The sequence below is a fragment of the Lepisosteus platostomus genome, chromosome 10 (genome assembly GCF_059453375.1).
Source record: "Lepisosteus platostomus isolate fLepPlt1 chromosome 10, fLepPlt1.hap1, whole genome shotgun sequence".
In the NCBI taxonomy this organism is placed as follows: Eukaryota; Metazoa; Chordata; class Actinopteri; order Semionotiformes; family Lepisosteidae; genus Lepisosteus; species Lepisosteus platostomus.
Genome location: NC_142620.1, coordinates 43,195,143 through 43,208,672, shown reverse-complemented (window position 1 = coordinate 43,208,672; position 13,530 = coordinate 43,195,143). Strand labels below are relative to the sequence as shown.

The following is a 13,530-nucleotide window of genomic DNA, read 5'->3' as shown; positions in this document are numbered from 1 at the left end:
GTTTTTTTCCAAACCATGCTCTAATAGTGTATTTTATAGTGGCCCTCAAGAAATGCACAGAAGTGATATTATGTTTCTAACCTACAACAAACAAGAAGAAACTAGTACAAATGCAGTATCAGATTTATTTCTAAGGCCTTTCTGATTTATTGAAGTTAGTTGGGACAGCTACACCTATTTCAACCCATTTCATCTTTTATCAGCTAAATTAGTTCGACCACTTCATAAAGAATCTTAAAAGGTTATAAGCAAAGAATATTGTAAGACCCAGCAACCCCACAACCCCATCTCTAGTGTCATCCCTCGAAAAACATTTTTTATACAAATATGTAGATTCCAGTATTTGTTTTAAATCACATCTACGCATCCTAATCAAAGTAGGATCTAAATAAACATTTACACGTTTTAACATAATTCTCAATTGCACCACCACCAGGTTATGTTTCTAAGGCTATGTTTTCAAAGCCTACTTACAATTTTGATCACCTTGAATAGCATGCATTACTATGAAATTTGTACCAGCAATTTGATGAATTACATGCTAATATAATAATATTAATAATAGGACAAAACCAAATCATCTCATATTGTCCATCCATTATCGGTCAATCACATTGTTTTGTGGGCCAAGATGAGTTGGAGCCTAGAATCACCGAACACAATGACTGGGAACACATGACGCCTCTCTCCCTGAACAGGATGCCACTCTATAGCTAAAAACCGAAGAAAATTTTGAGTAAAGTCAAAACAAGTCAGTACATTATTAGTCAAGAAACTGGGTAAAACAATGAAGACCTCTGCAAGTGTGGTTAGAACATGCAGACTCCACACAGACTTGTTCCCAAGGTCCAAAGTGAACTGTGGGATAACAATGAAAAGGTTCAAGCTGCATTTATCTGCTCGAAACAACTGAGGGCAAACTTTGATCACTACAATTAATGCCAATTATTATTGCTACTTTATAATACTATTGAATTTAGGAGAAGAATAGTTTGTTTGAATTTTTGTCCAGGTGTGTATGTACATTCCAGTTAATGAGCTTGTCCTAGTGATGTCCTATCCTGATCCTGGATGGCCTTTGTGTCTGTAGGTTTTCATTCCAACTCATCCCCAAGCACAATCAACTCATTCATTGACTTACTCTACTGGGACCAATTTAACAGCTTCCCCCAGTTCTTCAGTTGCTTGTGCTTTGCAAAGAAACCTTATATGGTTCTTATCCAGTAATTCTGATTCTTTACAAATGTGTGGTCCAGTGTATTCCTGTTTCCACATCCACCTAATGTCTTACAACAGTTTCCTTAAATCTGTTTGTCTCTAATTGCATAATTCTTGCAGGGTTTATGTCCCATTATCAACTTGTTGAACCGGAAGTAAATTAAAGATATTTTGGTTACATTTAAATGAGACTTCTTCACGCGTCATTTTGGTTTGGAAACTGATGAGTCCAGACCTGAGCGATACTGTTCAGTTACTCACTGCTTTACCAATTTCATTAAAGGCTATAAAAAGTTTCCCATGCATTGTCTTGGAATAATTTACTAAACATTGTGTTGAGCTTATGCAGCTTAGTATGAGTAAGAAGGAAATTGCCATGCACTGAAATGTGTAATTGGTCGCTCAGAGGTTAGCATTGCTGCCTTACAGCTTGGGGGCCCTGGATTCAATTTAGAACCTGGAGTGCAATCTGCATGCACAGTCTTGTCTGGAGTCCTTCTGGGTGCTGGTTTCCTCCAGAAGTCCAAAGACATACTGATGGGCTTCTGGGAAAATTGACCATGTTGTGAATGTCTGTCTGTACCTGCTCTGTGATGAACTAATGTCCTGTCCAGGATGTAACCCATGTCGACATTGCTCGCCTGGATGGGTTTCAACATCCTCCAACCTTGCAATAGATGAAGTGGTGAAAAAAATGGATGAATGTGAATGTGTAATAGCGTATTTCTCATCCATTTATTTAGGCATTTTTGTATGTATTTTCTGCTGTATTTGAATTGTTTATCGAGAACAGCAGTTTGTGAAGGGTGTTTTACTTGAGACACATAAAATAAAGCAAAAATAAAAAGATAACTTCTCACCAAGAATCTCTTGGTACTTCATCAAACATTTGAGCACTGTAACCAGGGCTGTTTGGTATTTTTTGTTCAAAGTGAGGTGAAGTCCCAGAATGAGACTTGATTGAATATCTGTGTAATACTAGTACTAATATAGATTTAAATACAAATATTAATAAATGTGCTGCTCTTATTAACCCAAAAGCACTTTGTATATCCTTTCATTGTTAGCAGCAGCAGAGAAAGGATTGTTTTGGCATTGGTGTAAAAATACCATGTTACAGCCTGAAAAGTGACATTGCATAATGGAAAGTCATGAGCCCCTTTAATGTGCCATATTGAGGCTTTGAATGTTTCTCTACTTCTTAATCATTACACCTGGAACCCCAAAACACACCAGAGATAAAGCAAACAAATGTATTGGATATTAATACTAACAAGGAAATTGAGTAGCTAGTGCATAAAGTTAGACTTGTGATATAGTGCTGAATAGGCCTTTGATTCCAATGTCTCATACTTTATCATCAGAGTTATTCAGAGGGTAGTGGTAATGGCATTTGAAGAATACAAAGGTAATGTCTGAGACCAAGGAGTTTGCAGCTACATCTTGCAGCTATGCTTTCGCTTCTTTCAAAATTAAAAATCAGATGGCAACAGAAGACAGGAAAAGTAACACATATTGTAATTGTGACATTTTGATAATGACTGTCCTGACATTTTAGACTGACACCTTTTTTTGTCTCTTGCATTTTAAAGGGTAATGATACTTGGTGACAGGTTTACTGTGTTTTAAACCACTGCCTGTTAACAGGATTGCATCTCTTTTTTAAGAACCAGAATTCAACTTTACTTTACATCTAGATCACAAGAGAGGGCCTGGATGAACAGTGTGTTAGCAAACCATATACAGTACCAACATATATGTGAAGAGACCTGGGAAATTAAAAATGAGCTGTTTATTCACAGTTTTAGCATAAAAATATTACTTCATTGTTGGTAGTGAACTGCTGTCGTCTTCTTTCGTTGATTTGTATTTGAAATAAAAACATTATTAGTACACAGCAAAAATGACAAATTTATTTTTCCTATCCCAATATCTCAATTTTTCACTGTAGTTTATGTACATTTCAAAATCTCCGCTTTGTCATTTGAATGTGTAAGCCACCATTCACTCTTTTTGCTAGGAACTTATTCCAGGTGTATTTGTGATAGACCCTGAAAACGTTTCTACTAGTTCACCTCCGACAACAGTGAACCTCGTATAATCAGAACTCTCACAGGATTTTTTCTACTGCTTTCCAAAAGGGGAATATTACGTCAAAAAAATCATGTCTCTGAAGACAAAATTGTTTGTCTTTATAAATGCTTGTAAAGAACTGTTAGTTGGTAGACTATAAAAAGTATCCTCTATGGATATTTTACTGTTATCCGTTGTTGGTATAAAAGTGTTTGAACTCCATTGTGTTGTGTAATGATAATTACAAATGCTTAGCATAATTCAGTATAATTATTTTTAGTTGTGTATTCAGATCATTAAGATATATTTTGAAGGATTAGACAGATCTTCTTAAATTGGAAATTATTCTTTTTTTGAGTAATGGGTTAAGAAGAAATGAATAGAAAATAAAAACACTGCTACAGTACTTTATCTCCTATCAGTCAATGATAAGCCCTTGCTACTGACCTTATTCAACTGCATATGAGGACTGCAGCTGAAAACCTGGCAGACTCCTTTATGTTCTATCCTGTACCCAACAGCTCAGCTTAATCCAGAAAAAGAAAAATCACCGCAGGCGCCAACTTTTCAAAATTATTGGGGGTGCTCGAGTCAGTACAGAATTTTTCTGCACCCCCAAGAAAATTAATATTGCTAGTTTTTTCGTTGTGACCTATTAATACTTCCCAAACCTTTCTTTTGCGTGATGAAATTAGTCAAATCTGTTCTCAATAAAAGCAGATTTCACCTTTGCAGATACTCTCCTGAAGCCTCAAATTAAGCATTGGCAGTGGACACTTTTTCAGATCAAAATTGCTTACGATTCATCAAACTGTAAATCCACCTAATTATAATGAAGTCAGACATGTTGAGGACAAGACAGTAGTTATTTTGCATTGTGTTAGAGCATTCCTGTGGTAATCTCCCAAACGCATACATAGTAAAAATGCTTTCAATACTACATTAACAGTCATATGTTGAAAAGTATTAGTAGTGCTTAAGCAAACACACTGGGTTAAAAACTATGCAAGTTCACAGCCCAACCCATGCTGAGACACACAGGGCTCTTGATGTTGGTCACACTTATGCATTCATCCAGATTTTTTAACTGAGGAAAAACATGGCTGCTGATCTCATTTTTTTTTCAGACGCAGGTGTTTTTTTTCTCAAATCCTTCCTTTTGTTGTAGATCAAGTTATAATTCACGGTTTAATTCAAAACCCCTGCAGGAGGTCTTACACTACTCATGCTCCCATTCTGGTGGGAGTTATCAAGGTCTCCCTGCCACATGGCAATCTGCACAGTGGCTTTTTAGACCAAAACTAAATGTTTAATGTGAAGGAATTATTATCACCTTGAGCTTTTTACATATGTATAAACTTAATTGCATAAAATTAATAAAGTATTACATGAAGATGTCCTTGTAAATTCTAATTCATTTCAGCACAATTACATTTGATATCTCATAATTTAACTGCAAATGTTGTTTCATGCATTAGGGAGTCTCAAGCCATATGTGTAGATGTTTCATCTGACTGGAAAAAAATGTTTTATGACTGCACTCTCAAAGTGTAGTAATAGAATTTTCTTGCATTTTCTGATTCTGAGCTGGTACCACAGGCAAGGAAAATGAAAAATACAGTCCTTAATTTCATATTTTGTTTGCTGTAGTTCTCACATGGTTCATATCAGACATCTTATAGTCACAAACATCCATTTTGTTGAATGTAAAGACAAATGTACTTGAACAACTTTTGATAAAAAATCTAAATTAATCTAAAGATAAACTTGCAGACAGCTGTTTTGTAGGATTCCATGGAAACCCCAATCTATTAAGTTTCTCAGTAATGCTATGAGGGCAACGAAAGTATCACTACAACATGCGAGTTGCGTAATTGTTAAGGCAATCAGAATAGCATTACAGGGGATGGTGAGGTCTTACCAGGAAAAATGGTTACTAGTTGTAACTAGGAATGCTTATGTCACAGTAATGCAATTGTATAGTCACAATGGTAAGTTTGAAGTAAAATGGCCAAACGCTTTTTTAGCATAGTAGTGATCATTTGAGAAAATGGGGAGTACAAAACAACAGTCGCCTTTCTTGATTTGCGCAGGAGCCCCATTTTAGAATAATTGGATTGTTCCTTAAAGGATATCTGCAACATTTGAGAGTAATTAACCAGTGCAGTTTTTTAGTGAGAGCCTGTCATGTAATTTTTTTAAGTAGTGAATTGTTATAAGCAGACATGATGGGAAAATACCACCCACATTATTCATATGAGATCTCACATTATTTCAGCATGCTTAGTTTCTGAGGCGACGTGGTTCAAGTGTCTTTTTTTTTAAACCAAATTCAAGAAAGCAGCCAAGCCTTGTGATCAACTACCTTAGCACGAACACAATTCTGTTGATGTTTTGGGATTGTAGAACATTTTTCGAAATTTCTCGAATCTTGTCAAGTTGTCCATATGGCCAAGCCATGTGACCTACCAGCATAACTGTCACTCTGGCAGCTTCCCCCAGGTCTTTACAATCCAGCCAGACTTCTCAAATTTTCATAGGAGTTACAGTAGATTCCATTGCCATTTGAAAATTACAGCCTGCATCGAAATAATGCAAGTAGTACCGATCAACTTCTTTGGAAAGGAAAGAAATATCTGTTTTATTGGAAATCAGGAAAAATTTTAGTTTTGGCATTTCATAACTGAGGATGGTAAAGTCATGCCCTGAATTTTTTTAAATTTTTATCGCATTTAACCCCATTTCCAGTTCTAACCATCCCAGAATTCCAGACTTGTGATGTCACATCTACACACTCCAGTTCTGTGTGCCTGCAGTGCTTCTGGATCGTGTACTGCTTGTGTAGGGATGATAGCGCGGATCCACACAGTTTGGAAATTAAAAATAAAAAGGTCCTGGAGAGTTGAGCAAAGAGGAGGTCTATCTACTCAAAGTCTAACTGAGAAGCTCACATCCAGACAGTCAATTTATTTTTATACGTTAACTGCAAGGCCTGTTAAGGCCCTTGGGCAGCTAATGATCTCAGATCTACAGCAGTTGGAGTTGCTTTTTAAACAAAAAAACATACGAACATTAGAAAAGCCACAAGGGAGAGGTGGCCATTCTGTCACAAAGCAAATGTATTCGAACTAAACTCTACTGTACATGTGGAGCAGAAGCAGTTTGTCTGAAATACACCACTTATAAGTACTGTAGCAAATATAAAAAAATCCTAAATTCTTACTTTTGTGGTTGTGTGTGAAATTAGCAGCCTATTTTTCATTTTAATGATGTAAGATCCCTGTTATTTGTTAATAATGCAACTTAAGTTAAAGGCTGATATATGGTTTGGAAGACTTTACTAATTTGTGTTCTTCACACAGTACGAGTGGTGGCATGCATAATGATAACATCGCTTTTATTAATACACTTCACATAATTTGAGAAGGGACCACACACAACTGAAGGGCTGAAGCCCTGAAAACGTTCTTTTTTAATCGCCTCTTGTTGACATGCAATGCACATGGGCCAGAGAACGGAGGCAAACTTGAGTTCGAGGTCCGGGTTTACAGGTAGACAATTAGGCTCGTTGTCTGTTTTGTTTTATCCATTTTCAGACTGTTCAGAAGAGGAGAAGCCGGCAGTGCTGTGGGCTCTGTATTTCAACATGAGGGACTCCTCCGACGTTGAGCGAAGCTCTTACAACCTGCCTGGAAATGTCCATGTGTGCACTGGGCCTGACGCGGCTCTGGGAAACGATCATTCCATCAAGATGGTAAGACAGCTTTCCCCGTTGCTGGACTGCAACTAACTGCCTAATCACTTAACCATATGACCAGTGGGGAAAACTTAGTGGTCGGTAGACACTTTGATCAATCACCACTCTTAAGTTGCCATCTGCATGGTTTCCCATTGGGCATAGTACACTTTTTTTTCCAACTTCCTCTGGGCTTGAATAAAAGAAGCTTGTATACTAAGCTCATATTGGTGAGTGTAATGGACTGAAGGCTTATTTTGTTTATTGTGCTTATTGGACATACTGTACCTAATGGTTTCCTTAGACTATTACTAAAAGTGGGTGGCACAAGACCCTTACAGATATTACTTGATAAATATGAAGCAGGCATGAGGAGCCTTATGTGTGGAGTTTGCATGTTTCCCTCCACTACCCCATTCCCCAGGGTGTAGTTCCACCTTGTGCCCCGTCTTTCTGGAATAAGCTACGGGTTGCTTGCCAGGAATAAAAGGCTTTCTTGATAATAGTTGGAGGATTAAAATGACGAAATGTCAACTTGAGGCATAATTGTGACATCTTTTGAAAAACAGCCATTGAAACATTTTCTTGAGGGAGAGGGAAGAGAAGGCTAAGTCAGCACATCCGCCTCTATAAAATTTGATTCCTCCCCGTTGAGTGGTAGTAGGTGTGTATGATGGCTTTGTAAGGGTATTGTCACCCCACATACAGCCAATTAAAATAGCAATATCATGTTTAACTTAAAGTGTTAATTTGTCTTTTAGCATGTCTATATTGCCTACTGCCAGACACCCAACTGCTCTAGCAGTCTCTTTAGGAAAAAACAGAAATAGGTTTGCTCTGGATCAAAAATCCTTCTGTAACCCTCTGCTTCTGCCTAGGCTGAAAGCATCTTCCAGCAACTGTTTCCAGACGAGGAATTTTGCCCACCTGCCCCGAACCCTGAAGATATTGTCTATGATGGAGATGGAGGTCAGCCAGAGGACGCAGGGTTTGGTTCTCCTGAACAGAACGAACCCTCCAGGCCAGAGGAGGGCACTGTTCCCACAGAGCCAGTCAAGTCAGAAGAGAGTGCTGACCCTAAGCAGGATAGTGAGAGACACTCACCAGCCAGTGCTGAAGAGACCGGCACAACAGATTGAGACCCAGTCCCACAACACAGGAGGCCTCTGAGACAGGGCCTTCAGAATAACTCACCTTTTAACTGCCTTCAAATAGCAAAGAGTAGGGTTCTGTAAAGGCTATGGCGTCACACAATAACATAACCAAAATTCATACATTGTATCCAAATGGCTTTCATTGTTCACATCCTGAACAGTATGTTATTACACCAGAGGCCAGTTAGCTCTGGGTTCAGCTGAGGTGTGGTCTCAATCCTTCTCTAAGTAATCACTTAACACCTTTCCTTTCTCCAGATTTGGCTGTGGTAGTCGTTTTGGAAGCTAGAATGTCTTCAGCAGAGATTCCAGGAGAAATTTACAGGATTTAAGAACACCCATGGAAAGGTCTGACAGTTTGTCCTGGATGCACAGTGTACAAAACTGTAAAAAACTGTTGGGATCCGAACAATTGGAAGTAAAATAAGTGACAGGTTATTTAAACATTTGTTGTAATAAATTATGTATTTTACATTACCCCACTATTTGCTCTTTATTTTTTTTTCTGAGTTACGACAGCACTGTCTTGTAATCTTCACTTTGGTCAAAGTTTTTACACACCTCAAAGCCTTAGAAATATGAAAAGCTTTCACTGTACACAGAATATATCCAATATTTTACAGAGCAATATATATTATTGTAATATATTCACATATTGTTTAAAATAAAATTTGTAAGGGGTGAAGGTGGGTATTGAACATTTTGAAGGTTGTTTCTGTCTTTTCAACTGTGCAGAATACTCCCCTCACACAGTTACCTTTTTGTCATATCCCTAGGTTTTTAAATACGTGCTCTGTCGATGTTGGGATGTCTGGTTCATTATATCATTATATCTCCCAATAGCAAACATGTTGAAAAGTGTAGTCACATAGTCATGTCAGCGAAATAGCAACCTGTGATGGCCCTGGTGTTTTTAAATTGCAGCTGAATTAAAAAAAAAACAAGAAATTAAATGGGCTTGTTTCTGTGACTTCATTGCCACACTTTAAAGAGCCAGTGCCATTGTTCCAAAAGTACATCCCCACAAGATGACCACTGCAACATTTCTGCGGAATAAAACTTAATAGTTCTGTTTAATGCAAATGTGTAAAAAGTTTTTCTGTGCTGTTTTTTCACACATGCCTGTATGTTGTTTTGTTGATAACATTACCTCACGTTCATATGAGTAACTCATAATTAAAGTAGCAGTCTTTGTTATTTCACATGATGCAGCCTTTATTTTATCCAAAACAATTACAAATTATCAATGTTTTTGGTTCCCACGCACTTACTACTGTATTAATATGCTTCTGATTGAGTTGCTAGTTAACAGAAATGAGGTTGATTGTGTACTGGGGCCAGACTGATATTCCAACAGGAGTAGAGGTGTGGTTCAGCCATTATTTTATAATCTCACACTGAATTAATCCAGTAGACAAGTGCCATTATCACAGAGTTTCAGCTGTTAACCTGGCTCTGGCATCACCTGCTTAGTTGGGTTGCTGTTGCACAGTCAGGGGAAAATGAATAAGTAGAAGGATTTGCTTCTCGAGGTGTAAAATATTAATTATATTCTTTTTTTTTCTTGACCAATTTGTTTGAACAAACAAGTTTTATTGTTGGGTTGAATTGGGCAGTTGAGATCAGCATGTCTCAGAACTTGGTTCTGTCCAAGCCTTCCTGGATGCAACGACAGCAATTTTACCAACTGTAGTGCACATGGAATCCCAGATACTGTATGCATGTTTTTAATGCTTCAGCGGTAATGCACCTATGGGAATGCATCTGATGTGCTTTGCTTCTACAGGAGACTATGCAATAGTATGAAGGAGAGTATTGGGTATCTCCTATTTTTTAACCCAAGTAAAAGCAGCTTAGCTTTGAAAACATGCTCAGTAATGTAAACAGTTGTAATCCAAGCTGCTCTTCAAATTGTCTGTCACATTATGGTCCTGTCCTGAGGTAATGCTAACAGAAGTGTTATGTGTTGCATTCCTTATAGAGTAACATACTTGTGCATAGAATCTGCATTTGTATAAACAGAGGATTCTGGGCAGTTCCTTCACCTCAAAATTATGCAGATCACCTTAATGGATGCTGTCTTTTCCATTAATACATGAACAGCAGAAGAACAGATTTCAGTTATATTGCATGAAAGGATAGTTTTATCACATACCATTACACATGCTGGTTCCCTGTATGTGAAATTATTTCACTACGTCTTGTTTTCTACCTAGCACTTGTAGGGATAAGTGAGTGTTTGCTGACAGGTGTAGTTTAATATACCACGTGTATTACCACTAACTACCGTCTGAACAGCCTTGTTTCAGATATAGGGTGCCAGTATATAAACTAATAACTGTAGTTCATTAGGTGCCATCTGATTATATATTTGCTATTGCTGTTGCTGTATAAGGTTGTTAATTTATTATATATATGTATCCATGTATTCTTGGTATGTAATAAAAGTTACTGATGTGCATTCTCATTTTGCTGTGTTTTCTTTTGTATTTTCTGAGTTCTGTCACAGATATTCACACACAATTCCAGCCCTGGAATCAGTCCTTAGTGTTAAACTCTTCTTGGTCCATTAGCACAGTCTGCCCACTGTTGGCTTTTGTGTATTGAATGTTTTGATGGTTTGGAGTGTTAGTGTACATGCCATCTGCTTACAAGACTGTGTTGAATTAGTCTTGCATTTCCTTAGGTATTTCACTACAAAATAATGTGAATCTGATGTGTTTTGTTACCACACTTGATTGACCAGTGTGTCAGTGTGACTGAACAGGTGAATTCCTAGGTCAATGGATTATAGTTTTGTTCATGTACCAAGTGTTGAGGCTATCACATTTTGCTTGACATTTATAATAATAATAATAATTGCTTACACTTATATAGCACTTTTCTGGACACTCCACTCAAAGCACTTTACAGGTAATGGGGACTCCCCTCCTCCAATGATGCGACGGCAGCCATAGTGCGCCAGAACACTCACCACACATCAGCTATCAGTGGGGAGGAGAGCAGAGTAATGAAGCCAATTCATAATGGTGATTATTAGGAGGCCATGATTCATAAGGGCCAGTGGGAAATTTGGCCAGGACGGCACGGTTGCACCCCTACTCTTTGCAAGAAATGCCCTGGGATTTTTAATGACCACAGAGAGTCAGGACCTCGGTTTTACATCTCATCCGAAGGACGGCACCTTTTTACAGTTTAGTGTCCCCATCATTTTACTGGGGCATTAGGACCCACATGGACCACAGGGTGGGCACCCCCTGCTGGCCCCACTAACACCTCTTCCAACAGCAACCTTAGATTTTCCCAGAGGTCTCCCATCCAGGCACTGACCAGGCTCACACCTCCTTAGCTTCAGTGGGTTGCCAGTTATGAGTTGCAGGGTGATATGGCTGCTGGCTGCTTGTGGTCCGGAGTTGGATGATTTTAATCTAGCCCTTGTTTGTACCCATGAAAGACTGGAAGATCCAAGAAGGTGGCACGGTTTTCCAGACACTGCCGGGTTTGATAGAATCTTGACAGTGCTGTGTGGAGATGCTGCAGAACACTGCCCTCATGTGGCTGAAAAGGCATCAGTTCCTGAGTCTTCTCTGATGGGGCAAGAGGTGTAGCAGTGGATTGTTAGTGGATTAACAATTGTGTGTTTTCAACATCAGGTTTGGAAAAATTCACGATTCAAGAGAAATTTCTTCATTTTCGTAGACAATCAAATTTTCGTAGACATGCCATACTAAATTCCACTGTAATGTTTTTTATCATTAAGACAGGTGAAAAGAAAAGTTTAATTGTAGCCGGGGTATTTCACCTGTCACGCAGACTTCACCTGGCAGGAGCCTGAAATACCTCACAGAAGACTTTGCCGGTGATTATTGCCTGATGATAATATTTGGATCAGTTGTGTAATTCAGGAATATAGAGGCTCGGGTGTAATTTTAAAATGAAATATCATTTCGAAAGGTACTTTGACAAAGAAATGTGAAGAGAATTTCTGGAATAAACTCTTTGTTTCATCTGTGCTCCAGACATTATTAAAATGGTTAGCTCTACATCAATTAGCAGGTAAATTGCACTAATATTATAGTACAACATAAAATTATGCTTGACAGCCTCACTGCAGCCTCCCAGCAATGTTTATCACCACTTTGAGTTCAAAGACAATAGCATTGTTGGAGCTCATGTCATGGTGTTTGATTTCGTTCACTTTTTCCGTTGTTACCGTCCCCAGTTTAGATAAATGATCTATTTGCTTGTCACACCTGAAGAAGGCTCCACGGCTGAAACGTTGTGTTTTCAGCATGGAATAAACCTATTACTTGTTCCTTATTTGGCTTTACCACTCTGACCATTGGACCCTCATGGAATATGTAGTGGCAGTGCCATTTGCTTCCTATTCAAACTCGGAGCCCCACAGTGCCAAAATTTACAGGACCCAGATAACCTGGTTAATTGATTGCTGGCTGTACCTGCCTGTGTGCTGCTGTTAGGAAGACTCTGGCCACAGTTAATTAACTAATGAATTTGTGTTGTCTGGGCCAGGGTGCTCAACCTGTACTTTGAACAATCTGCTTCACAGGTTGAGAGCCTTGTGCGCAGCCTGGCCGATTCTTTTGGCCTGAATATTAATCCTTCGATTGAAGTTGTAGTGCTGCTGTAGCCTTATCAAAATCCAGTACCAGGCATAAAAAATAATCTGCAGCAACCTTTCCACATGCAGTAGTTGTAAATGTCGGCGTAGAGTCAGATGCCACTGTCTTCAATATGGCACCACCCCACCCCCCAGGATACACAACTCTCTGGTGATCTTTCATCTTAAAGGATAAGGAATCAGTGACATGAATGAGCACCCGCTTAGCACCTGACCCCATTTCAGTAAATCAGAAGTGCAAAATCAGCCTTGCCATAAATTGTTTGGTTAATGTAACATTCATAGGTGGGATACATAAGTATAATCCAGCCCTTCTTGTACTGCTGTTTCATCGCAACTGATGATCCTGATCTCAGGATCGCCTCCAGTGTTTTTCTTAAAGATCATAGGGACTTCCTCATCATGTTCCACCTAAAAAGGCTATTCAGCATCTGCACAGAAATGAGAAGGTTTCTGAGCCTGTTTTTCAGACGTTTAGCAAGCAAGATCACGGCTCCAAAAGAAGATGATGCTGATGTCTTGCATCTGGTCTATCAAGGACTCCTCAGCCAGTTTCCACCCAGCACAGCACTGCGTGGACAAAGTGATAAATGTTGGAAAGTACTTTTTCTGACATGAATTGCAAGACCGATCTTGAATCGTGAAATGCTGTTTAGTGGAAAAAGAAAAACACCACACAAAAAAAAGCAAAGTGCTAATGATGAGCG

At 38.6% G+C, this 13,530-nt stretch overlaps 1 protein-coding gene across 1 annotated transcript in view; it reads left to right on the top strand.

Annotated features, from left to right (window-relative positions):
* Positions 1-10,642, top strand: part of chm (CHM Rab escort protein) — an 82,776-nt gene extending 72,134 nt beyond the window's left edge. Inside the window, exons 14-15 of the mRNA XM_088649087.1 lie at positions 6,888-7,045; positions 7,906-10,642. Of these exons, the coding sequence (XP_088505213.1) occupies positions 6,888-7,045; positions 7,906-8,166 (419 nt within the window). The 3' untranslated portion in view covers positions 8,167-10,642. The remainder of the gene's footprint in view (positions 1-6,887; positions 7,046-7,905) is intronic.
* Positions 10,643-13,530: the final 2,888 nt, after the last annotated feature.